Source organism: Pagrus major, chromosome 21 (genome assembly GCF_040436345.1).
Source record: "Pagrus major chromosome 21, Pma_NU_1.0".
Classification (NCBI taxonomy): domain Eukaryota; kingdom Metazoa; phylum Chordata; class Actinopteri; order Spariformes; family Sparidae; genus Pagrus; species Pagrus major.
The window spans coordinates 21,660,827-21,685,294 of NC_133235.1; the positions used below are offsets into that span (position 1 = coordinate 21,660,827).

At 42.8% G+C, this 24,468-nt stretch overlaps 1 protein-coding gene across 1 annotated transcript in view; it reads right to left on the reverse strand.

Annotated features, from left to right (window-relative positions):
- The window catches only part of phlpp1 (PH domain and leucine rich repeat protein phosphatase 1), a 48,953-nt gene that overhangs the window by 2,693 nt on the left and 21,792 nt on the right, over positions 1-24,468 (reverse strand). The window contains exons 2-16 of the mRNA XM_073490996.1: positions 15,148-15,344; positions 13,970-14,095; positions 13,016-13,164; positions 8,529-8,675; positions 6,865-7,092; positions 5,094-5,296; positions 4,668-4,728; positions 3,325-3,420; positions 2,534-2,689; positions 2,012-2,212; positions 1,673-1,835; positions 1,422-1,552; positions 1,145-1,258; positions 473-667; positions 82-310 (exon numbers count right to left, since the gene is read on the reverse strand). Of these exons, the coding sequence (XP_073347097.1) occupies positions 82-310; positions 473-667; positions 1,145-1,258; positions 1,422-1,552; positions 1,673-1,835; positions 2,012-2,212; positions 2,534-2,689; positions 3,325-3,420; positions 4,668-4,728; positions 5,094-5,296; positions 6,865-7,092; positions 8,529-8,675; positions 13,016-13,164; positions 13,970-14,095; positions 15,148-15,344 (2,396 nt within the window). The remainder of the gene's footprint in view (positions 1-81; positions 311-472; positions 668-1,144; positions 1,259-1,421; positions 1,553-1,672; positions 1,836-2,011; positions 2,213-2,533; positions 2,690-3,324; positions 3,421-4,667; positions 4,729-5,093; positions 5,297-6,864; positions 7,093-8,528; positions 8,676-13,015; positions 13,165-13,969; positions 14,096-15,147; positions 15,345-24,468) is intronic.

The window sequence follows — 24,468 nt, forward strand, 5'->3', positions numbered from 1 at the left end:
AGCGCACATTTAAAATTTAATTGACGTTAATGTACTCCCCATTGATTTCAATGTACTTGGGATGCTTTCGAGGTACTTTACCTCAGTGATTATAGCTCTGTGCTGCCTGATCCTGCGGTATTCCTCCTCGAGCCCTACGTTGTGCAGCAGCGACAGTGACATCGGCTTTCCGTCACGACACAGGATGGCCTGGCACTTGCCCACGTTAGCAGCTGTGAGGGTGAAGCAACCACCGGGGTCAGTGGGGTCGTGGCGAATGTGACACAGAGCTGCTGAGCCGCCCAGTTTCTGCCCCGCTGTTCCAAGTTTTCTGTGGAGGCAAAAGAATAGGAGTCAGTTAAAATTTCGAGCGTCCATGGATTAATTGTGCAGATCATAGCTTGTGCTGAAGCTTAAAATACTGCATGTGAGGGATGATTTGTAACAAAAGAGGACGGCTGATAAAATGAGCTAAATGAGATAAAATGAGTACCTTTGCATGACGAGGAAGGTGTTGGTCATGTAGTCCTCCTCGCTCTTGGTCTTGTGTAGTTCTTCAGCCAACACGTCGTTCATCGTGCATTGCAAAAGGTAGGGCACTTCCACATTCCTGTCGCCGTCAAACACTCCGTACAGAGCCTCCCGACTCCCACAGAAACTGTTCACAGAGAGAGCCGCGACACACAGTCTGGAAAGAAAACAAAGAGAAGGCCAGGACGTCTCAGTGAGGAAACAATACGGTCTTCAAAGACATAACAACTCCTCTGTTCTCATATTGATCAGACTGTTCCACACACTAATAAACATGGAGACAATGGATGCCGTCTATGATTTGTCGGACTGAACGAACATTTTTGATCAAAGCAGACGGGCCTTTAAACATCACTCACACATATGGAAATGGGAACGAAAAATCGCTGGAATCTCTTCTTTAGCATGCGAATTAAAGTGTTGAATTGGCAATTTAGCCCATGAAGAGATGCTCTAGCAAGTGACTGTACATGCTTTATGTTTTCAATAAGCACATCTTGAAGATTTCCTACATTTGAGTCATCTGGCTTCAACAATGCACATTCTCAGGAGGTTTGGATTAGTTAGGCTTCACTGGACCACTGTGATTGTGGTTGCGTGTGTGTGTTTTTTATCATTGACTGATTGAACTCACTTGTTCTTGACGCCCGAGGCCTCTGTGTAACCATGACTCCACACAGCAGGCCCACCAGATGTCTCACTCGACGAAAAGGTTGGAGGCGGATCGATACGGAAGCAGCGAATATTACTGAAAAACACCAAAACATGAAATAGATGAAATTCACTGTTGTAGAAGAATAACGATACACGAGCTATTGACAGAATTTTTTTTTTTTTTTTTTTTAATCATAAAAGGTAAGTGATTAGTTTAGATGAAGGATTAAACTAACAGAGAAGAAATAAGAACATACTTGAGCTGCTCGAGGGTCTTGTGGTCCAGGTTGAGACGAGGGTTTCCGGTCAGGTCTAGCTCCTGAAGCTTAGGAGGCAGATTCTCCGGTAGAGTGATCTCAGTCAGCTCGTTACAGCTCAGATCCACGCACTGACGACAGAGGAGCAGACGTGAATACTCACAAACACGCACATACTGTAAAAGCTTGAAGGCTCATACATAATACTGTACACAAAGACACGCGGAGATGTGCTGTTACTACTGTCTTACTTTCATCTCCATCAGCTGCATGACCTCAGGAAAGACCTCGATGGAGTTGGAGTGGGCGATGAGTGTGTGCATTCGCCGGCAATTCATGATGGTGGTGGGCACAGTCTTCAGCATGTTTCCACTCAGGTCCACCTCCTCCAGCTCCTCCAGCTTGGCCATTTTACTGAAGATGAAGAATGAGGGGAGAGCATTAGGAGAGTTTTGCATGTAAAAGGATTATTAAGAGGTGACACTACAAGTGGAAACTTTTTTTTCATGCAAAATATACACTTAGGTGTTTATTATAGTTCAGATTTCTGATCTGGAAATTAAAGAGGGGAGCAAATGTAAGTTGTTCACCTGGCTGGGAAGGTCTGGAGATGGTTGTAAGCCATGTGGAGGACACGCAGGTGTGTGTGACCTGTTAGCATGGGCACACACTTGTCTGTCAGCCGGTTGTTGGTCAGGTAGAGTTCCTGCAGGATGCTGTGGCTCTCCTCTGATAGGCTGGATGGTGGCAGGTGCTCCAGCTTGTTGGCTGATGCATTTACGCATCGTATGCTGCAAGTAGAATTGAAAATACAAACTAATTTCCGTGCCTGAAAAATATTGATGAGTCACTTTAAATACAAACTTGAATTCATCCTCGTGTGACCCCCATTAACAACCTCTCCCTCTCCCATCCTCGCGCTGATCGGCTGTTTTTTATTTGCCTGTCGTCCTTGCCCTTGGATGTCTTGTCCTCGATTAAAATCCTACTCATTATTTCTGTCCTTCATCATCATATATACATGCATTTTCCCTCGGCTTAATCTTCTTGTCAGGTGTCAGGTGCGTTATCTAATAAAAGACAAATCACTTGCAGCTGATGATTAATGCTACCTGTCAGATTTGAGGAACAGGTTGCAAGGCAGCTCCACCAGTTGATTGTGCTGTACGTCTAAAACCTCCAGCAGAGGGCGCTCCACCCTTTCAGGCAGCTTCTGCAACTGGTTATGTCCTGCACTCAGCTTCCTCAGACTGTTGCTGCATAACAACCTGCGGCACGGAGAACAGACAGATGGTTGGGTCAGTGCTAGGACATCAAGGATAAGCGTATAGATTATTATGAACATACAATGGTGTATGGATATACAGATAGATATGCAGATGGGTAAAACTTCTACGCATTTTTCCACACAACTGGCTTTTGAGTGAGTGGGCTGTAATTGAAGTGGGCTGAAACAGTCATGGAAATGAGGAGGAGGAGGAGGATGGGGGCGAGGATGAGGATGTGAAAAACAGAAAATAGCAGCGCCTCTAGTGGAGCCTGCAGCTGGAATTCATCATTCTGACACGTACTGGGTAAAAAATAAATCAGCACACAATGAGGGGACCAGAGGAAGAGAGAGAGAAATTAAAAATAGGGAAAGGGAGGGAGGACGGTTGACAGAGCTGATGAGGAGACAGAGAGAAGAGGAGGAAGCGCACAGCATCTGAGCTGACCTTCTAAAAGGCTATATAAAGAGGAAGAGAATGGACGAAGGCTGTGGAGGTTACAGGCTATCGGTGTGATTTATGAGGCTCTATGGGGGATAGATGACTGGCCGGCAAAAAAGGGCAGGCAGAATAATGCAGGACCGTGCTCCGTTTACAGGCTTACAGACACGTTCGCTGAGAGGGGAGAGACTTACCGCGCCGGGAGCTCAGTGATGAGGTTGTGGCTCACGTCCAGAACTTCCAGTTTCTTAGCTTCACACAGCCAGTCTGGCAGGGACTCCATATGGTTCCTGCAGGAGGAGAGGGGGATGATGATGATGAATTATGTGCAGTTTGTAAAGCGAGATGCCTAACATGGAGTATAATGTACCAGGATACTGTTTGAATTCCCAACAGTCCTGTTCTAGAAAAGATGAATTAGCAACCTCAGTTCTGGTTAAAAATTAAATCCCCCATATTTTGTAATATTTAGATTCACTTTATTGTGTTACTGAATCTCAGCTATGTTGTGTTTCAGACAAAAAAAGGCAACAGAGTACTGCGGGAATTATTCCTAAAACCGTGTCACGAAGTCAACTGGCTTTTTTAATAGGATTGTGGTTAGATATCTGAAGTCAGGTCTGTGGTTAATGCAAGCTTAAAGGGTAACCAATTTTACACAGTAAAGTGTGTTAACAGGTCTTGGGAAGTACAACTGCACATGTGAAAAAAGTAGTTTAAAGCCTTTTGTGGCTCAAGAGGAAGCTGCATGTAATCCGATAAATTGCCTCCAGTGATGTTACTCAGTGGCTAAGTTGCATTGTGGGTAGGTGCCAGATTTTGAAAATCAGTCCACTGCTCTGGCATTGCACGCCTATAACACTGTTGGACTCAATCAAAATGGATACAGATATCACCTTTTTTTATTACACGTATTAATTTCTTCGCGTTCAAAACCTACACCCACAATGCAACTTAGCCACCGAGCGACATCACTGGAGGCAATTTACCAGACTACATGCAGTTTCCTCTGGAGCCACAAAAGGCTTTATACTACTTTCATCACATATGCAGTAGTGCTCCTCATGACCCGTAAACACACTTTAATGTGTAAAATTGGTGGAGTTGCCCTTTAAGAGCACATTGTCTCTTGTTAGCTAACCCTGAACTGTTGGGGGATTGTCCAGTTAATCACAGCTGCTTCTTATCACCTTGATCTCAGTCCAAACAGACGCAACAAATTCAAGACAAGCATGTGTAAGTGTAATGAGTTACCCTTTAAGAAAGTTCTGTTCTACGACATAAATACGTCGGTAAAAACCCAACTAAAATGCGATGCGACAGCCGGGTTAGCATCTCTAAGAGTTCACCACACTTTCAAAAACCTGTGCATGAGGTATTTTTCTGTGCAGTTTCAAGATCTTTAAAGCCAATTTTCCTCTTTCTGGGACAGACATGATGTACTGTAAATGAGCCACGTTTTCAAAATACTTTTTCCAATTATAACTGCATGTCTTGTGTCTGTGTGTGTGTGAGTTCTGTGTGGGATTTTTCTCACCTCGAGATGTCCATGTAACTAAGATTGGAGGGCACAGGGCTGACATCCAGTTGTCGCAGCTCTGTAGGGAGAAATCAAAACACATTAACCTACAGCAAGGACAGACGCGGTCTATTACAAAAGCAGGTGGATGGAAAATGAAGGGGAGCATTTGGGAGAGAGGGAGGGGAGGGCGGGGTGACAAGTTAGAGAAGGATGATGGAGAGGGACAATGTGACTGCGGCACTGATGAGAAAAATGAATGCATTTAGAGAGAGACGAGCATGGGGAGATATTATGTCATATGGGAACAGAATGGAGGTAAGGTATGTGTTCATTTTCATTTGGAAACCAGTGAGGCAGTGATGTGTGAGAAGGAAAGGGATCTATCTTTTCTAACCACAAGATTGCCCTTGCAGAAAAACATGAAGTCGTGCCAAAACCCACCGTTGTTGGAGGCGTAGATGCCTTTGAGCAGGCAACCCTTGGCCTTGAGGCTGGCGATGCGGTTCCTCTCGCAGTGGAGCACCTCCAGCCTGGGGAAGACTGAGGCGTCCAGGTCCGTCAGCCTGTTGTCCCTCACGTCCAGCTGGGTCACGTGCCTCAGCAGGTCAGGCTCATCAGGCACCATGCTGGAGATCTTATTCAACCTGACAGAGGGAGCAGAGAGGAGGCGAAGGTTCAACTACGATTTGGATGCGGTTGAACGGCACAGTGGCTGTGGCCTTTCTTGTAAGGCAGAGAACATGCCTCAGGTGATGGTGATTTATTGTGCCGCTTGTTTGAGTTTGTTTGGTGCTCAGTTGTTCTGTGCACAACGTTGACAGAAGTGGTTTTCATTAGCAAAGAGAGCGGCCAATTTAAATTGTTATCATACTGTCATCTACTGATGAAATCTCACAATGTTCAAACATTCAATTATTAGAAAACACCTATGGCAAAAGCTGATAAGACGTGGCAAAACAAGAGGCATAATGAAGTTAAACTGTTGCTACTGTGAGATAAAAAACAGACTTTTGACAAAAAACGCTATTGGAATTAAATTGATGTATAATAAACCCTGTTGCTGAGAAAGAGGTGCCAACTAGTGATGATATTTTTTTCATTTTCAATCGATCTGTCAATAATCTTTACAATTAACCGATCTTTGGTTTACTGTATAAATCATATTTTCCCAAAGCCAAAGATGACTTCTTCATAAAGTTCTTTTAAAAAAATTTTTTTTTTCAATAAAAGTCAAAAAATTTTGTTTAAAGTTACACAAAACAGAGAAAAGCAGTAAACTGTCATAACTGAGACGCTCGAAACATGAAATATTTCGCAATAAGTTACTTAAATAATCTATCCATTATCAAAATTGTTGTTTATTTTTCTGTCGATCAACTCAACTGATTAAACCATTAGTTGAAAGACAAAAATTAACCAGCAACAAGTCTGAAATTTTTTTTTTAATTTTGGGCAATTTTTCCTGGTAAAATCCTGAAAATGTGCTAGTTTCAACCTCTAAAATGTAGAGATTTCCTGTTTTCCTTTATCTTTAATATAGTAAAGTGACAATCTTTGGTTTTAAAATTGTTATTTGCACAAAACACACATTTTAAATACGTAAGCTTTTCCTGCTGGAACTTGTGTGGCGCATTTTCAACTATTTTTTTGTTGACATTTTATAGACCAAACGATTAATTAATGAAAATATTAGTTAGTTACAACCTTAAAGTCATTGATTAACTGACTAATCCTATCAGCACTTTAATTGACACATTTTCTGGATATCGGTCAACATGACACATTGACAGAACAACTAGAACACACTCTGATCAGAGGTACTAAGTGATCTTTGTCTAAACAGGCGAGAATGCTGGAAAATGTGTTTACTAACCTTGTCTAAACAAAGACAGAAGGAGTGAAGTATTAACTGGAGGAATAATGCAAGTCACTCCAGCTCTGTGCTTTTGCACACAGTGGGGACACACCTGATGGAGCCACTACAGGCAAATGATTTCCTGATTTCGTGCTGTCTGGCTGTCTGATCGTGTTTTGGCTTCTCCTTTCTGTTTTTGTTTCTATCATTAGTGTGATGATAACATTGTGTCATTGGGTACATTGCTTTGCCCAAGCATGACTCAGGACCTCAGGTGATAATTGTTTTTTGACAAAGCTGTTGAAATCCAATCTTAAAAAAAAAAGCATTTGTAATAATGTGTGCTCGCTGTTGTACCTTAGGTCGATATGTTTGACGCGGAGCAGTCTGAAATTCTGCAGCGTGAGAGTTTCCAGGTTGTTTCCAGCCATGCACAGCTTCTCCATGGATCCCAACTGCTCCAGCACCTGGGGCACGTGGTTGAATTGGTTGAATGAAAGGCCTACGTAACTCAACCTCTGCAGGGAACCCAGCTCGTTGGGAAGATCATCTAAACTGTTGCCGTCCAACAGGAACGTCTGCAAACTGAGAGAGGAACATGAGGTTAGACGATTGACCTCATTCATGGAAGCGGTGATGGCATTTTATCAAAGGATTTTCTTCATTTGCGCAGATAGTAAAGCTCAGGATCAATGACATTGTGTCAACTAGGACTTTAGGATTCATAATTAGTATACTTAATGTCCAGGAGGTGGCAGTAGCAGCATTAATGCCCTGCTGGCCACTTCAGGAATTTACAGGCATACCAGATCATTCCTGCAGATTAACTTCTCATCATGCCCGGTTTCAACCCACATACCTGTATGTTGACTTTCGAATGGGCTTTGAGTTTAATGCACATGCACCATCCATGTGTCAGTAGTAACCCAGCTGATAAATGACTCCCTTAATCTATGTATTCCCCGTTGCCATCGTGGGGTGAATGTGATGGAATAATGCATTAAATTATCAAGTTTTAGATCATTTAATTTGACATACTTTTACATTTTGCTGACATTCCTTTAAAGAGTGAGTAAAAGGGCTTTTCCACAGGCAAGGAGGCTGATACTGGAGCTCAACCAAAACTCTAAAAATGTTCTCATCATTCCCATGAGAAAAAGAAAAAAAAAAATCAGCCAAGAAAATCAGATTTTTTACCATCCTCTTAAAAATGTTGGCTTAGAAATAAAAAAAATCTGTGAATTTTGAGAGGAAAGAGTAACAATGTCACCAAATAATTCATTTAAAAACTGCTCTTCAGTGGTTCATGAAAGAAACATCGCTGTGTTACTGGCAAGAGATTCCGCACGAGAAGTGCCAGATTTAAACTGTTAAGCTTGAGAAGAAAAAAACGTGTTCACCAAAATACAAAAGCAGACAACAGATTGGCTCAAAAACAAGCTACAATAAATGAGAATGCATTACCTGACATTTTAAACAGCTGAGTTATAAGTAAGGACTGGATTGATTTGACTTGTACAGACCAACAATTAAACAGATGAGGGATACGGCCATGACTGAAGCAAAAAGTCACAGGCACAAACACCATGGATGATCTGTTGTGTTGTTGCCTGCTCACATGTTTGTACTACAAAAGTGCACAGTGGGGGTTGTTATGACACGTGCTTGTTGCTAAGTGACTCCCACATTTGGATATGTAAACTTTTGACACTCAAAGGTTCAATGGTTTCCCAGCCCCGAGATGGCATCAGTACAAGCAAGCACTGGCCCCTATTCAGCAGTAAAAACACGGTACAATAAGTGAAAGAGTTGGATGATTACCAACAGCACGAGCCAATTGTCGGGAAAGGTAAGGTAAACACAAAAGACAGAATCAATAGAGGAATAATCAACAAAGGAAGAACAACTACAGTGTGTGTTGTAATAGGGCTACAATATGTCTGAGCTGTAAATTCAGACATATTCAGCCGCCAGGTTTAGCAAAGATTATACATCCTCGATAACTTCCTCCTGTTACTTACTTGGTCATGGCTCCCACAGAGCCGGGAACAGAGACCAGGTAGTTACAGCTGAGGTTGACTTCAGTCAGCGTGGGGATGTCACAGATGGCCAGGGGGAAGTGACCGAGGTGGTTGTTGGATAGGTTGAGGCTTCGCAGGCGAGAAAATCTGGAAACAAGGGGGTGAAAATATTAATGACAAAAAGGTCATGAAAAGGTGAAGAGAAGAGAAGAGAAGAGAAGAGAAGAGAAGAGAAGAGAAGAGAAGAGAAGAGAAGAGAAGAGAAGAGAAGAGAAGAGAAGAGCGAGTGATTGGAGATGTAGTTGAAACTTGTCAGCATGAATATTGCAAGAGAGTAGAGGATATTCATAAATATATTAATGAGTATATCCATGGGCAATGTGGCGAAGTATAGCTTATGCTGAATTTGTTTAAGTGAAAAACACACAGTCAGATTCCACACACACATACATAAACAAAGCCTTCCCGAATAGTCGGACTAAACCTTCAAGTTTTATTGTTGCGCAAACAAGCGCAGCATTGACGTCTGTGTTGTGCATTCAAACACCAGTGACCAGTGGCATTTGGAGTGGTGTCCTATGGCAGAGGGGTGACCTTCAGAGGGGTCTGCCCCTCAGGGTGGAGGAGGGGGGGAGTCAGAGGAACAAGGCGACGCAGGGGAAAGGCCTCTCTGGACTGTCTTTCTTTATCCCGTCTGCACACATGCAACCTGCTATCACCTATCATGTGCGCACACAGAGAGCTAGGCAGCTATGGCAAGCCGGAGATGGGCAGCATGCCACACTAGCACCACAGGCTGGAGCAGCTGCTTCAACTGGCACTTCTCGATTTCCCTCCCTATGTACACACACAGGATACACACACACACCATATCACGATGAGCGAGAAAAAAAGGCAACCGGGACGTCAGGGCTATTGATTAGGGTGGCCAAGTAATTCCAGCTGAGGGTGACTCCTGCAGCTAGCGGGTGGAGGGGGGAACGTGAGGGAAAATGTCACTCCGATATTAAATCAACCTCTGCAATCTGCTGAGTAATGCTCGTACTCCCTCCTCGGTCTCTCCTTGTCTGTGTCATGCTGTCCCATCATGCAATTCTCTTATTTCATTTTTTTTACTACAGTGCTTGTGTATTTCAAGCTGCACTAACCATTGGATGACAAGGTGTTGCTTGAGCTGACAGGCACGAGAGAATTATCATCACTTAGCTCATTGTTTTAGTTTTCCAGCCCACAACCCCCACTCTTATCAACATCGTTTCCAACTGTGGCCGGCAGCTGCTTTATTTATGCAAAGTACCTCAGATAAACCCACTGAATGCTACCTATGTTGCCTGCCCAGCACCAACTGAAGAGCCAGAGCCAAAACAAAAGTGATTATTGGACTCACTTTAGTCAGGTGGACAGAAACATGACTGAAAATGAAGCTACACTTCGCAACAATTAGCAGCTACTCTGGTGCCTATACTGCCCCCTATTGGTTTGGAGTATGAATTCATCAGGTGGCAAATTCTTACATATTGCACCTTTATGCTAAACAGCCAACAGTAAGTGCCCTGCCCAGCACCAAACAACACACAGAGGACAAATAGCAACTAGCTGGTAGGCATTTTCAGGCATTTAGTCAGCTAAAAAGCCAGATTTCTTTTTCTTTTCCGCTAAATAGCACAGACATATACTGATACTGTATTCGCCCATTGCCAAACAGCATAACAGCAAATTTAGCAACAAGCAGGTGACCATGGTGGAGCATTTAGCAAACTAAAATGCTTTCATTTTTTTCCCATGAGCTGGTGAAACACAAACACAAGGTTAAGGGAGAGTAAATGTGGAATAATGAAATGACTGCTAGTGTTCAGCACTGTGTCTGCAGAATGTGTGAATAAGCAACATGTTCACTGTGCCAACTTTATAAATATGCTGAGGTCGTGTCTGAGTTAAAACTTTATTAAATGACTTCAGTCGTTAAGTGGTTCATCTCAGCTTCATGGCGGCTTTTTAGCCTTATTCGGTTAGTTTTGTTGGTATCCTAGCCCATAACTCTACACTTCACTTCATCATGACAACGTTATATGTTGATAATATGTTGATGTTGCATCTTGTTGCGCTGCCCTCAAATGGCCAAAAAACCTGTCAATGTAAGTTGAAAATTGCTAATCAATATCTTTGTTTATTAAACTACTGTGTCACTATGTGGTTCACCTCAGCTCTATGGTATTTTCTTTGCCTTTTTTGCTTATTGTGTTAGTGTTCTGGTCCATAATTCATTTCTAGTGATTGTAACATACTGTTATGTTTCAGCCGACTCTACGCCCCCTTCCCAGTATCTAGTAGCAGACAGAGAAAGTTAGCAACTAGATGGTTAACACAGTTTAGCATTTAGTTTGCTAAAAAGCTGGATATTTTTCTCATGAGCTGATGAAGAGCAAACAAGAGGTAAAGGGATTCATTGGACAGAAACACAACTAATGTTAATTTTGCTCTGCTGAATGTGTGAATGAGCAAATGTTTGCGAAACACTTTCACCATATAAACTTTATCAGGTGACGATATGTCAATATTGTGTTTCGATCTTGTTCTGCTGCCTTCAAAAAACAATTAATGCAGCTTTAATCCTTTCACTTGGCCTTAAATAACTTTCATCTCACATTTTTGTCTTCCTGCTACTTTCTATTTGCCCAACTCCCTGAACTAATTTCCATTACTTTTATGTCCTTCACAACTTGCTAAACTATCATACATATGTAAATAAACAGGCCAAAGGTTCAATCTTATGCATGGAACGTCAGATATTTCCCATAGTGTGGGGTGACCTCTGTCTCGCAGAGAGAAGCATGCTGGGAAGAAAAGTCCCATGCCAAAGGAGAGAGCTTGTATCCCAGACAACTGATTATGCATATCTGATTGGCAAATCACCCACCGGTTAGTATTTGGCCAGAGCGAAGAGAGCGAGGGAGAGAAAGGGAGAGGCATGTGGCAGGTTCACACATTCCATTCCTCTTGAAAAAATACAAAGCACTGTGACCCCATGTTCGATGTCACTGAAAGGCAGTGTTTATACTGAAACAAAAACAGACTCTCACACAACTGTCCACACCAAAACACATACACCCACATTCATGGAGGCTTGCACAGAGAGTATTATTGTTCCTGACTCCAGCTCTTCTGACTTAAGTCTCTCAGGGGCAGGGCAAGGCGAGTCCACGCTACATGTTCCTGTCAAAAAGCCTCTATTTTCAGCTAACTATTCATCTCTTTCTCATTACTGACCTCTTTTTCTGTCATGCTGGGTCAAATGCGGATGAGCCTACTTAGGTTTGGCAAAGCTAAACGGGAGTTATCTTGCTTGGCCAGCAGGGGAGCTGCGCATCACTCGCTCAGATTTAAGAGACTAGTTGTTTTCACTGCATCGTTGTCTTTTTAACACCAGTCATTATTCTGAGGATCACAAAAAAAAAAGATGTTTCTGAAAATGACTGGTGGAGCAACAGGAAATCCTGACCTCCTACTCATTCATAATTTTCTCTCAGGATGACACACGAGCATGCAAGATTGTACATGCACAGCCACACACACAAACACACAGTCCTGTCAGTGCAGTGATCCTAAAAGAGAAACAAATGCCATACTGTATCAAGGCTTTGTATGCGCTGACCCCAAATCTGTAGCCCGCAGCCACTCTTTCTCTTGCAGGCAGCTCTCTCCTCTCACACATTCTCCACGCACACACACTCCATTCTGCAAACATTGCTAACACATTCTCAGATTCACACAGTTTACTCAGTTAAATGGCAATAATCTTCAGCGAGAAAAGCTCTGACAGGCGAGCACATGCACCGCTGTGTATATGAATGCAAATGCAAATATGAGTAGAATATGAATGCACACACACACATACACACACACGGAGGACGACACACATACGTCTTGGCTGTGGGCTTTAATCTGGGACCATGATAAGCATGCAGCAGATGGTGCCCACAGAGAGAGAGAGTGAGGGAGGCCAGGCACATTAAAAGCTTCCCTGCAGACGCATCTACCCTTCTGGGCTCTGGGCTCGTTTGGCCTCGCCTGGAACAGCACTGCCCTGGCTAGCCTCATTGGTCCCTGCGTGCCAATGGCCCCGGTCCTAGACTGCTCAGGTCGATGGCTTGCAAATTGCAGGCAAAAGCTAAAGCTGTCCAAGCCGGCCAGCCATGACCTGCTGTGTCCAGTGAAGCCTTGCTGGGTAAGTGTCTCGCCCCCCTCCCCCTTCTTGTACAACAGCCCAGCCCAGCTCCTGTTGTGCCCAAATTAAGCTTTGCTAAACCTTCTCAAGTCTCATCTTGCCCGAACCAGCCTATCCAAACCACCCTGAACTGTTTCCTCAACCGGTAACACCTCCTCACATCCGTCCACTCCTTTCTTTTCTTTCACTTCTCCCTGCCTCTTCCTCCTCCTTATAATTTTCCCTCAGGTGTGTTTATTGTAGATTTACAACGCCATTGTACCTCTGCAGCTGCTGCAGCCGCTGGTCTGCAGGCAGGAAGTTGTGTTTGAGGTTGAGGTGGGTGAGGTCCTGGCTGTAGAAGAGGTTGGGAGGAAGTTGCTCCAGGCTGCAGCAGGACAGATCTACCGAGTTGATTCTCTGGGACACCATCTAGATGGAGTCAGGGAGGTTACAAGAGAGAAAGAGAAACGTGGAGTTAAACAGGATTATCTCTACCACACAAGACTTCTCTGTGTGTAGCCCGCTGCTCAGGGGTCAAATGTCACTCAATGGCCAATCTTCTTAGGATTAGGGAGCCAGGAGAGGTCGAGGGAAACTCCAACACGTTAGTGACCTAACATTGCACATTACATCATCGTGTAATCTAGTTAACCGCAGGTGCGAAGAGCAGTTAGCATGTGATCATTTGCTAGTCAAATTTATAGAAACAATAAAGCTGCCATTTAAATTAAAACGACGGCAGAAGTGTCTGCCTCCTCTTTAAAGGAGAAAATCTACAGTCTGTGAACTTGAGCTTTTCAGAGCGGCGTTAGCTAGAGGCTCAGCGGTCGTCACTGGGGCACGTGCTGCCTCTATCCAGGCTTCTATTCTGAGTGGCCCTCTGGGTGCTGGTGACATGCATGTCCCTGTTAATATTTAGAAAAGAGGTTTTCTGGCTATGGCCTACTTGAGTTCAAATGAGAGAAAGGAGAGAGAGAGAGAGGCATGAGTGGTGTTTATGTGTGCGAGTGCACCCAGAGACACTTCCACTACAGAGCGGACAGCGGTGAAATATGTGTGCAGTTTTCAATCTGCTAAGCTCACGCAGGCAGCACTGCATTTTCATACTCGCAGTCACGCATGTTCTGATTTACAACGCAGCTGACCCGTAAGTAGTGCCTGGAAGCATATGCTCATCTTCTCCTTTTTTTTACCCCCCCACCCTCTAACCCTCACCCACACCCAAGTACAGTACCTTGGCAGCGTGTCTGTGCCAGCGCAGGTGCTCCGTGAAGCTGTCGAAGCTGACGTAGTAGGTTTGACTCTGAGGCCCTGCCGAGCTGAAGGCCAAGCAGTGACTGTGCTTCTTCACCTCCTCCACCTGCAGCACAACACACACAGGATTGACATTACAGTGTGAAATACTGACATCTCAGACCCCCTCCCCTCTGAATAATAAGCTTGTTCCTGAAGAGTTAAGACTGATAAAAAAAAAGAGGAAACAGAGCGGAGAAGCTGACACATGGGCGTCTCAGTAGATTAGTTGTTATATGAAACCGCTTTATGGTTAATGGCTGGAGGGTAGAGAAATCCAGTCAACCAGAAGCACACTCGTGAAAATAAATAAGGCACGCACAATCATATAATGAACACATGTGCGTGACATGAGCAAGTAAATGTACGTGAAATCGCTTTTTGAGACACGCAGAGTCACACACTCGACTCGAGCACATGTTTTCTGTGAATGAACGGCTGACTGGTTATGGTGTTGGAATAGAATACAGGCACGCACAAACTCACCACACACAGGCACGTGAAGAGGCAGCGTATGGATGAATGGTTGACTAGAGGTCATGTGTGTGAAATGTTTATAAACTGGGTGTGGCGATATGGAAAGCCTTTTTGTATCAGGCAGAAAGGACTTTCAGGAGAGCGCTCTGAGCTTATTTAGTGGCTTTGTAGATATACAGATCCATAAAGCAATAAACGGATAAAGGTCATTTTTAAGGGAGGCACTTTGAAAAAGTACAGAGAGAAACTTGAACGCCACAGTGATTCATTACAAAATATTACAGCCTGACTCCAGACTAGAAATGGACAAAAACATTCCTGCAGAATACTGAAAACATTTGTACTATTGAAAATGTGGCTTGCACCGTTTCGATGTGACCTTGAGCTAAAAAGAACAAAGCAGGAAGCATTAGCAGATGTCACACTAAAGGACAAACAGTTGTTGAAGGTGAAATGTCATTGAGAACAAACTTCACTGCGCAGGGAGACATTTGCAGAGGGTAATAAGAGTGACTTTACCAGGTCACTCTGGTGGCATGACATTACGAGTTTATGATCCAAAGCATACATTACATAACATCACCATAAGAGACCAGGAAGAGGGGATAACGAATGCCCCGCTGTGGTGCGACTCAGACATACTTTTCCTCCAATGAGCGGCAGGATGTGCATCTTCCCCGTCTGGCTCTCCTTGATGGAGGAGACGATGAGGCAGGTGCCGCACAGGATGACCTGCCGTCTTGTCCAGCGGTTGACCGGTAGCTGGAGTTTCCCTTTCCGAACGTTGTATGTCCCTGACAGCTGGACCCGCTCTGAGCTCTCGATGCTTTGGGGCTTCCCTGCAACACAGAGAAAGATTTTGTGTAGCTAGCAATCTAGATCTTGAAACATAGAATTTATACAATAAGTCAACTACATAACTACTGTGACTGCGAAATTTATTACAATTCATCCTGTGATGACCATGAATGCCCGTGCCTAATTTTAGGGCAATCGGTCAAATAATGTTGAGTCATTTAACTAAAAAACACAAATGCCAACGTCATAATGGTGCCACAGAAGAAGTGAGGGGTTCACCAAAGTCTTGAGGATACATCATCAGGGAACCATGAATGTAAAAAAATAAAAAATAAAAACATTTTGACAATCGATCTAGTAGAAGTTGAGAATGTTTAGCTGGATAGGTGAAAACTTTGACCTGTTGGTGGCGCTAGAGCAAAAAGTCGAGGGGTCACCAAAGTCAGTATGCTTCATTCTCTGTGGACCATGAATGTCTGTACACAATTTCAAGACAATTAGGGCTGCAACTATATTATTTTTATTTTCTCAGTTAATCCATTAGTTTTTTTTGGGTAAAAAATATCAATCAGTGTTTCCCAACGCCCAAGATGACGTCCTCAAATGTCTTGTATGTCTTGGAGTAAAGAAATCAGAAAATGTCAACATTTAAGAAGCTGGAACCAACTTTTAACATCGATTATGACAACTATCTGCAGCTAGCCAGTAAATAATGCCACAAAATGAGAAATATACCAACAATGGCTAGCAGGAGAGCTCACAATATATATCATTTATATCATCACAATACATTTATTCAGCCTTGGATGTCCTACTTTGCACGTAGAATTGAATAGCCTGGATTTGCATTCAGCTTGCAGCTCTACATTAATAGAGTCTCAAATTCAAAACCAGGTGCACCTCTTCTAAATTATGCTCTTACATTTTCTGAGCTGCCTTTATTCAGTTTTACCCATCTGTCTGCCTCTCCTCCATGCCCCTGTTCTATCGCTTCACCACCAGCCTGCCAAACCTGACAGTCAGGCTGCTTATCAGGCGTTCTGTCAGCCAGGCTGTCTTATCGTTCTGTCTAAACATCCACCTGCTTTCTGTCTACCTCCACCTCCGCAAAAACCTCCCCGGGCTGGCTTGCTTGGTCCTCCCCCCACTGTTGTTTCTCTTCTATCTGCCCGGCTGCATGCTTTCGGTTTACCCCATTCTATCTACGTTTTTTTTGCTTGCAGCACGTTTAACCTCTTTGTCTTCCCATTCGGCCAACAGATTCACAGAAGTTTTCCTTCCCGAGCGACAGATGGCCTTAGAAAATGTCTCACATCCTGTGGCCTACTACTGTACACTAGCTGCATCCATCTTGAACTGTCTCTTTCACACTTCAGTCCAAACACACAGACCGAAACAAAGGGTGGTGGAGGTGAGTTGAGGAGAGAAGGAAAGAGTCAGTGGGGTATGCAAGTGCGAACTTGCACATGCTCTCATGGCATTAAATAATTCAGATCTCTCACATGCCGACTGTAGCTAACGCAGTGGAGTACTGTACTGCGCACTGCTCTCATCGAAACACACTCAGCAGAGTTTAATGACGGTCTGATGAGGAGTCTCGTTGCTTGAGCTGATGTGGCTGAATATGAGGTCATGGCAGCATATACATACTTGATTCTAATGATTGTCACGAACATATACACCACTGTCCAAGAGGCAGAGTTTTATACAAACTGGCAATCATTATTTATTTTTTTTTTTTAAACCAGCACAGCCACCGAGCTCTGACCTTTCCTCTGTGCTACAAGCCAATCTTGTGTTCGCAACAGAATCAATAGCCTAGTTTGCAAAAGGATATTTGCTTTGACTGAATGCTGAGTGGGTAACATAACAACGCTATTGTTAAATGTTGATCATGAGTCATGTTTGACTATAGGCGAGAGCTGTCTTGGTATGCTTAAACGGCAGAGACGTACGCAGAGGGCATGCAGTGGAGCACGAGCTGCTGAGCGACTGTACAACGTGCAGAGATGCAGCCATCTGCTAATTCAAATTCTGAGAAAAGGGGAGAACTGTCTCTCTGTCGACATTCCCAACAGCATGCATAACATAATACTGCGATCTAGCATTAATATTGATTCCCTATTGAAAGGCAAACTCCAGAAATGACACTTGATATTTTGCAGAATAACAATGAAGCAGAAGCATCATCCGTTTGTGTTTAAACTGCTTTAACACAAGTGGGTGGTTCGGGAGAAAAAGATATGTGTCTTACTCCTTTAAGTGGAAGACTATTTATAAACCTGCTTCGAGGCGATGCCAACTTAAATATGGTCCTACAATAGCAAAATCAGTTCACACTGAGCACAAAGCTGCGGAGCTATCTATAACATAGTGTATATGTCGATTTAAGTAGCAAAGAACGCACACCTCTTTTTCCAAATTTCTCTCTGTGCTCTGGCAGGCTGCCTTGACTTCACAGCAGTGATCAAAAGCTGGCAAATAATTATTTATTTATTATCGTAAATTGGACATAAATATGGATAAATATGTTTTAACGAGCTATCAGGGTACGAAAGACTTCTAATGTTTCTAATTCTTAGTTCTTATATTGTAGTTTAGACTCTATTTAAAATTCTGCCAAGACTCCATTTGGCATTACATTATTCGCAGATTCACAAAAATATCTGAATAAAAGACTAGTTAGATTTGTTCTTTTTCGCTTGTAATGCCTCCTGACAGACACACTGCCTGCTTTTGACGGTGTGATTACATGACGAACACATTCTTCCTGCTCGTATCCGTCTCTAAACTGGGACAGAGAAACATCTCTGCGCTTCACAAAAGAAGTTCAGTCGATACACTTTACAAAATCCCACAAGAAAGACTTGAAATGAAAATTTTGGCATTTCCAAATTACAACTTTAAGGAGGAAATATCAAAATGAGCGGCGTGACATTTAAAGGGCCATAAACAAACGGCTGTTTGAGGTGTTACAAAAGGCATCATAAAAATTGATTGTGTTGAATTTTCAAAGTTACTGCCCTTTCTTTCAGGATTGAAAACCACAAGTGGGTGTTTTGTTCTGACTTCTAACTAAACTGCATCCAAAACCTTCAAGCTGTCCCTCCTCCTTCCCTCCTCCCCTCCTCTGTTGATCTCCAGACTCATTTAATTGAACTCCGGAAACATTTGAAGCGTGCGGGGAGCGAATGAAACTGCAGGTTGTTATCTCTCTTTAAAGGGTCATCATTACCGTCCACTCCACATGAAATGCTATTAAATGACTTGGTATTCAAATTATTGTGAGTATGTGTGCGCTCGTGTGTGGCATGGGTGCTGGCTCGGTGCAACGTTTGTGGGTTATTGTTTTGGGACAAGAGGGAGAGTGGAGGAAAAGGCCTGTAGAGAATGCATTTTATAGTTATTATTTTTATAGTTTTGACCACCAATTATATTATTGAGTATTCATGCATCAACAATTCATAATCAAAACAAACAAGGGGCAGCAGTCGAGACTGGGCGCTCCAGGGTGTCTACATTGCTGGCACGGCAGCTAGCTGGTTAGCATGCTAACTCCAATATACTGTATATTTTTGCAACACATAGACGTAATAAAGTGATGACTATTATTTTTTCCAATTCTATTGACAATTTATTTAGTTTTTGAATGTTTTCAACTAAAAATTCTCACATATTGCATAACTGTCCATTATTTGCCTTTATTTAAACTCATATAAATAAAAAAAATCATTGAAGGCTCGCCCTCGTTTACAATGTTGTCGAGTCAAGAAAAAGAAACAATCAAAATACTTTTCATAAAAGAAACAAGATAGAAAATGCAAAAATATTTCATTAAGAGCAAAGATTAAAAGATTTTTGATCAAGTTTTGCATACTGCTGGGACAAATCCTGGCATTAATTTAAGATGGTGCACGCAGCTGTACACATATAGACTTTACAAGGCAATGGACAAATATAACAGGTGTCCACTTTCATATTCACTTCCAAATAAGTGGTTTAGATAAGCGAGTTAAACTGGGGACTGACGCTTCCCTTAAGAGGAAACATGGAGGAGGAAAGATAAGGAAGATGAGATAAGGAAGCAAACTGAAGGTTTGGGAAATAATTACCAGTATGTACCTAAAAAACACAGCTTTAATGGTCATACAATGCCACATTTTATTTATATATTCTATTTTACATGTATTTTATTTTTAATCTTGTTGTTATCAGAATTCATTTGTATACATGTTCCATGTGTTAAGCATAAACAAACTACAACTTTAACTTAGTTGTCCAACCCTGTGTTTAGAGCTGCAACAGTTATAGATTCATCTATTAAACTATTGGCCAACTATTTTGATAATCGATTAATCGACCAAGACATTTTTTTATTTGTTTTTAAAAAGTCAAAATTCTCTTGATTCTGTGACAGTAAACTGAATCTATTTGGGTTGTGGATAAAATAAAACATTTGAGGACGACATCTTGAGCATTAGGAAACACTGATCACCACATTTTGACATTTTATAGACCAAACAGCTGATTGATTAGCTGCAGCCTGTTAGTTGTTGCATAATAAATAAATAATAAATTAAATGAATTAATAAATTACCTTGATACCCTCATATGATCATGTTGCTGTTGTTTTCTTGGTTTACCTACCAGAGCTGTGACTAATATTAATGTATATCTGCTCTAAATCTAATTAATATGAGGGGGGAAATGAACACAATGTAACAGGTAAACATAAATCTTAAATCTCCCAGATCACCACACAAATCTAATGAAGTACTCTTGAGACCATTCACTAAATTCCATCCAAATCCATGTGATACCTCGCTAACAGAAAGACATACCGAGTGCTGTGACTGAACAGACTGGTTACCCCCTCCCGACTTCGCTGGCTGGCAGAGGTAACCAGCAGGCACATATTTTCATGACTGAGCTTAGGTGGGGGGTATGTGTTGCATTAGACAAATTATTCACAAGCTTTTAGCCTCAATATGTCACATGGGCATATTCCTACTATTTTTAGGCCTTTTGTTGTAATGTGCTCTCCCTCCCACACAAGCATATGCACAAAACACACACACACACACACACACCCTACTCCTCCTCCCACTCATCTTCCCCTCGCTGACATCCACACACTGACACAGTGACAGTGATTAACCATCTCCATATGTGCATCCATCTAATTGTCCCCCAAAAAACAGCAAGAGACTTTGCGCGGGGAAGAACAATGCAGACAGCTCGAGTGGGCTGCTTTTGTGATGAGAGAAGTTTTGAAAAGCCTCTCCTGCCCGCTCGGATGTGTACCGTTTTACAACCATCTCACATGGACGTGGGACGACTCGGATGGATGCGAACGTTATAGTCTGGCCATGGGAATGCACGGTGGAGGAAGCAGGGAGATGGGTGGGACTCCCACGTGAGCATCCTGTTTACAGGGGTGGGCCAGAGAAAAGCAGGATCTCTTGGTAACCCTCCAGTAAGGGGAAGGAAATTATAAGAGACAGTTGCTGTATTCCAAAGGTATGAACCACAGGCCACCTACACTAGAAATATTTTGAGCAGCGATGATGTTAGTCATGGTGGTCATCCAATATTCTATCTGCGCCATGCATGAAATGTGAATTTAAAAATAATAGACAGGCCCTGCAAGGTGGGTGTGTTCATGTGCAGAAGTCACAGTCTATTCCTAGACCTACTGTAAGTGGGAGCAGGAGTACTACAGTGTGTGTGTTGGTTACTGGAGATGGCTTCCTTCCTTTTCCCCAAGCTCAGGAAAAGAGCGTTTCCCCTCCAAGACCTGTGTGTGTGTGTGTGTGTGTGCGCGCGCACCCCTGCTGCTCAAACACACACACATAAATACACACATGCTCGTACAGTAAGGCTGCAACTTACAATCATTTTTAGGGACTGATTTTTCAGGGCTGTTACGATACATATTATTAGTAATCAAGGAAACCAATAACCAAAACTTGGAACCGCTCCAATACATTTATTTGACAACTTTATTTGACTCTGCAGGATTCACTCAAGTCACAAGTAATAACTTGTGACTTGAGTGAGACCGCAGAGTGGTGACTACAGACAGAGAAAGAATACTGCATTGATTAATCTGCTGATTATTTAGACAATTAATCGATCTATAGTTTAGTACATAAAACAAACCACAATTTCCCAGTTCCTCCAAAGTGATGTCTTTAAAATGCTTCCTTTTGTCCGACCAACAGCCCAAAACCCAAAGACTCTTCATGTATTATCACAATGACAAAAAAAGCAGCAAATCCTCACATTTAAGGAGCTGGAACCAGCAAATGATTGACTTTATAGCTTGAAAAACGACTAAATCGATTAATAAAAAAAGTTAATGATTCATCTCCTTTCATCGACTAATCAATCTGTCGACTGATTGTTGAAGTTCTATCGTAGGGCGCCACATATAATTAATCTTACCTCAATTGTTCCTGCAGATAGAGTAGACCACTAATTATGGATGCCACCTCTCTGAAGCCTCTGATGACCTTATATGGCTTTTAAACTTACTACCAAACATTAACCTCAGACAGGCGTTGGCCTGCAAAGGCACATTATTTGAATTCATGCGATCATGAGCCCTGCTTCCTACTGATAAACACTGATCATTTGCATTGAGATATGATACATCCTAGAGTGTATTTTAGTGTAAGGCTGCAACTAGTGATTATTCTCACTGTGGATTAATCTATTGATTAGATGTTTGTTTTAGAAAATGTCCGAAAATAGTGAAAAATGCAATCAGCGTTTCCCAAAGCCCAATGACCTTTTTTCGTGACCTTTCGTGGCCTTTTTTTAAATAAAAAATGACTTAAACCGTTTATCAAAATAGTAAGCGATCAATCAAATAGTTGACAATTAATCAATACTGCTCAATTTTATGTACTACTATGACAATATATCTTTTATATATTTTTAGCACATCCCTGTTTTAATGGGGGAACTGGCACTGTGCCTTTTCAGTTCGATTCAAGCCTGTGAAACACCACATTATGGATCCAGTATGAGCATGAAGCTGCTACTAGCAGTGTGCAACTTACACAGCAATACCTCTGAACATTGATACACTATGTATTTATGTGGTACATATGGTGTACTTTTGCAAAGTCAACCAAATTGACAAACAACTCCTGGTTTGCTTCACGTCAGTATTCGGAGCTAATGTTTCCACTTCCAGGCTACAAAGCTGCCTCCGAGATGTCCCGCTGCCCCCGTTATTCATCACTGTTAGTGATCTGCACCCAAGGCCGACCTCGATCCATCCATCTCTCGCTTAACAGATCGACACTTCTTTCTTCTGGCTCTTCTCGGTAATAACAAGGACACATCCCTGGTTAATCATCATGCCCGGCTAAATGCAACCCGACAGCAGCACACCTCCACTACAGGACTGGGCATGCCGTACCGTAGGGCATCCATGACCCACATAAGTCACAGCGGAGCGCAAGCATGCACAGATAGACACACACTTGCTTATTCCATAGGCGGTGACAGATGTGATGTACCGGATGGCAAGACTCTAGGACTTATAAATACTTCTAAGCCTATACTGGGCTCCTATATGTCTTTTATAACATCTTTTTTTCTGCTTCTTTTTATCAGCTGAAGCATCTCAATAAAGGTTCAAGCAATTATGAAGCATCTATAAAACTTTCATAGAAGACAGATCAGATTTTAAGCTGTGAAGAGCAAAGTTGAGGGAAGTTGGGGAGAAGGGATATAGAAATAGATGTAAGACAGAGCGATGCCAGCTGTTACTCTGCGACACAAATAGCTGCACTGTCCTTCTGTTACAAAACGCACACACATGCGCGTACACAATGTCAAAATGCATTTACTTAAAGGTGTGTGTGTGCAGGCAAGGGAAGGCTGTGCTGCCCACATCTGATCATCTATGCCTCTTTGCCCAAATCGCTCCAACTCTTTATGTGTTCCCCCTCTCTCGCTCTCCCTCACTCTCTGCGGACGACTCGAGGTGATTACGCCGATCCAAAGCGACAGGCCGTGTTAAGCCAACTGTCTGCTCAGGCAGCAGTCGGCGAGCCTTGCTGGAAGGTGGCAAAGGCCATCGCGGGTGATGGGGCTTGCTCGCCACGCTCACCTCCGTGCCCCACATCTTTCTTCGCATTACCTCTCTGCACCTTTCACGACGACGCACGTGTTGAACTGTGAGTGCGCCGGCGGTGAAAAACACAACACGCGGCCGAGATTTTTCATGGAAGGTCATTTAAAGCCTCAACAGTTTCACAGTTTTCTGAGAAGAGTGATCCTTAATTAGCAGCTTCTTAATGCTACAAGCGTCCTCTTTAAAAGTTCCCAGATGTTCTCACACAAATGGGTCCGTGGAGATAGAAGGGGCTGCCACCCCCTCCGAGGCTCGGGAGGTGTTGATGTGTGAAATGTGTCAAGCTGTCCTTTGTGTAAAAGTGATAAGAAGATGAGGTACGTGTTTGCATGGGAAATAAGTGAGATGTTCATGCATTATCGCAGTGCGTGAGGGAATGTGCACATGCCTACATGTGTCGGCGTGTTCTTGCTTTAAATCATGTTTAGCATAAATATGCCGGGGATGTTGTCTTCCCTTTTTGAAAAACACAGGTGCAGCATTTTATTGAGTGCTTTTTCATATTTTGACTGTGAGGAAGGTTAAATGTCTTGCAAAATGTTTAGCAGTCAAAACATCAAACAAGGACGAGTCTGTTAAACTGGTTCACCACTTTGGTCTGGACTGAAGTATCTCAACAACTAATGGGATGGCGGTGAAAAAAAGTTGGTCTGGAGTCCTGCTACTGACTTTCCCTGTATCGCCACAATGAGGTTAACATTTGTAGTTTGAGTACATACATTCGTGATCCCCTCAGGATGCATTCCACTTAGGTGTGTGACCGAGTAACTGCTTGACTGATGACATTGTACTTTTTAGTGCTAATTAGCTAGATGTTAGCATGCTGACCCACTAAACTAAGACAGTCAACATGATAAACATTAAAAAGGATTAATAAGCATGTTTGCATGGGCACAGTGAGCATGATACCTTGCTAATGTTAGCGATTAGCGCAAGAGCGCTGCTGTGCCTCACAGAGCTGCTACCATGCGGGTAGACTTTGTCTTTTTTAAGTGGCAATGGATAAACATAAA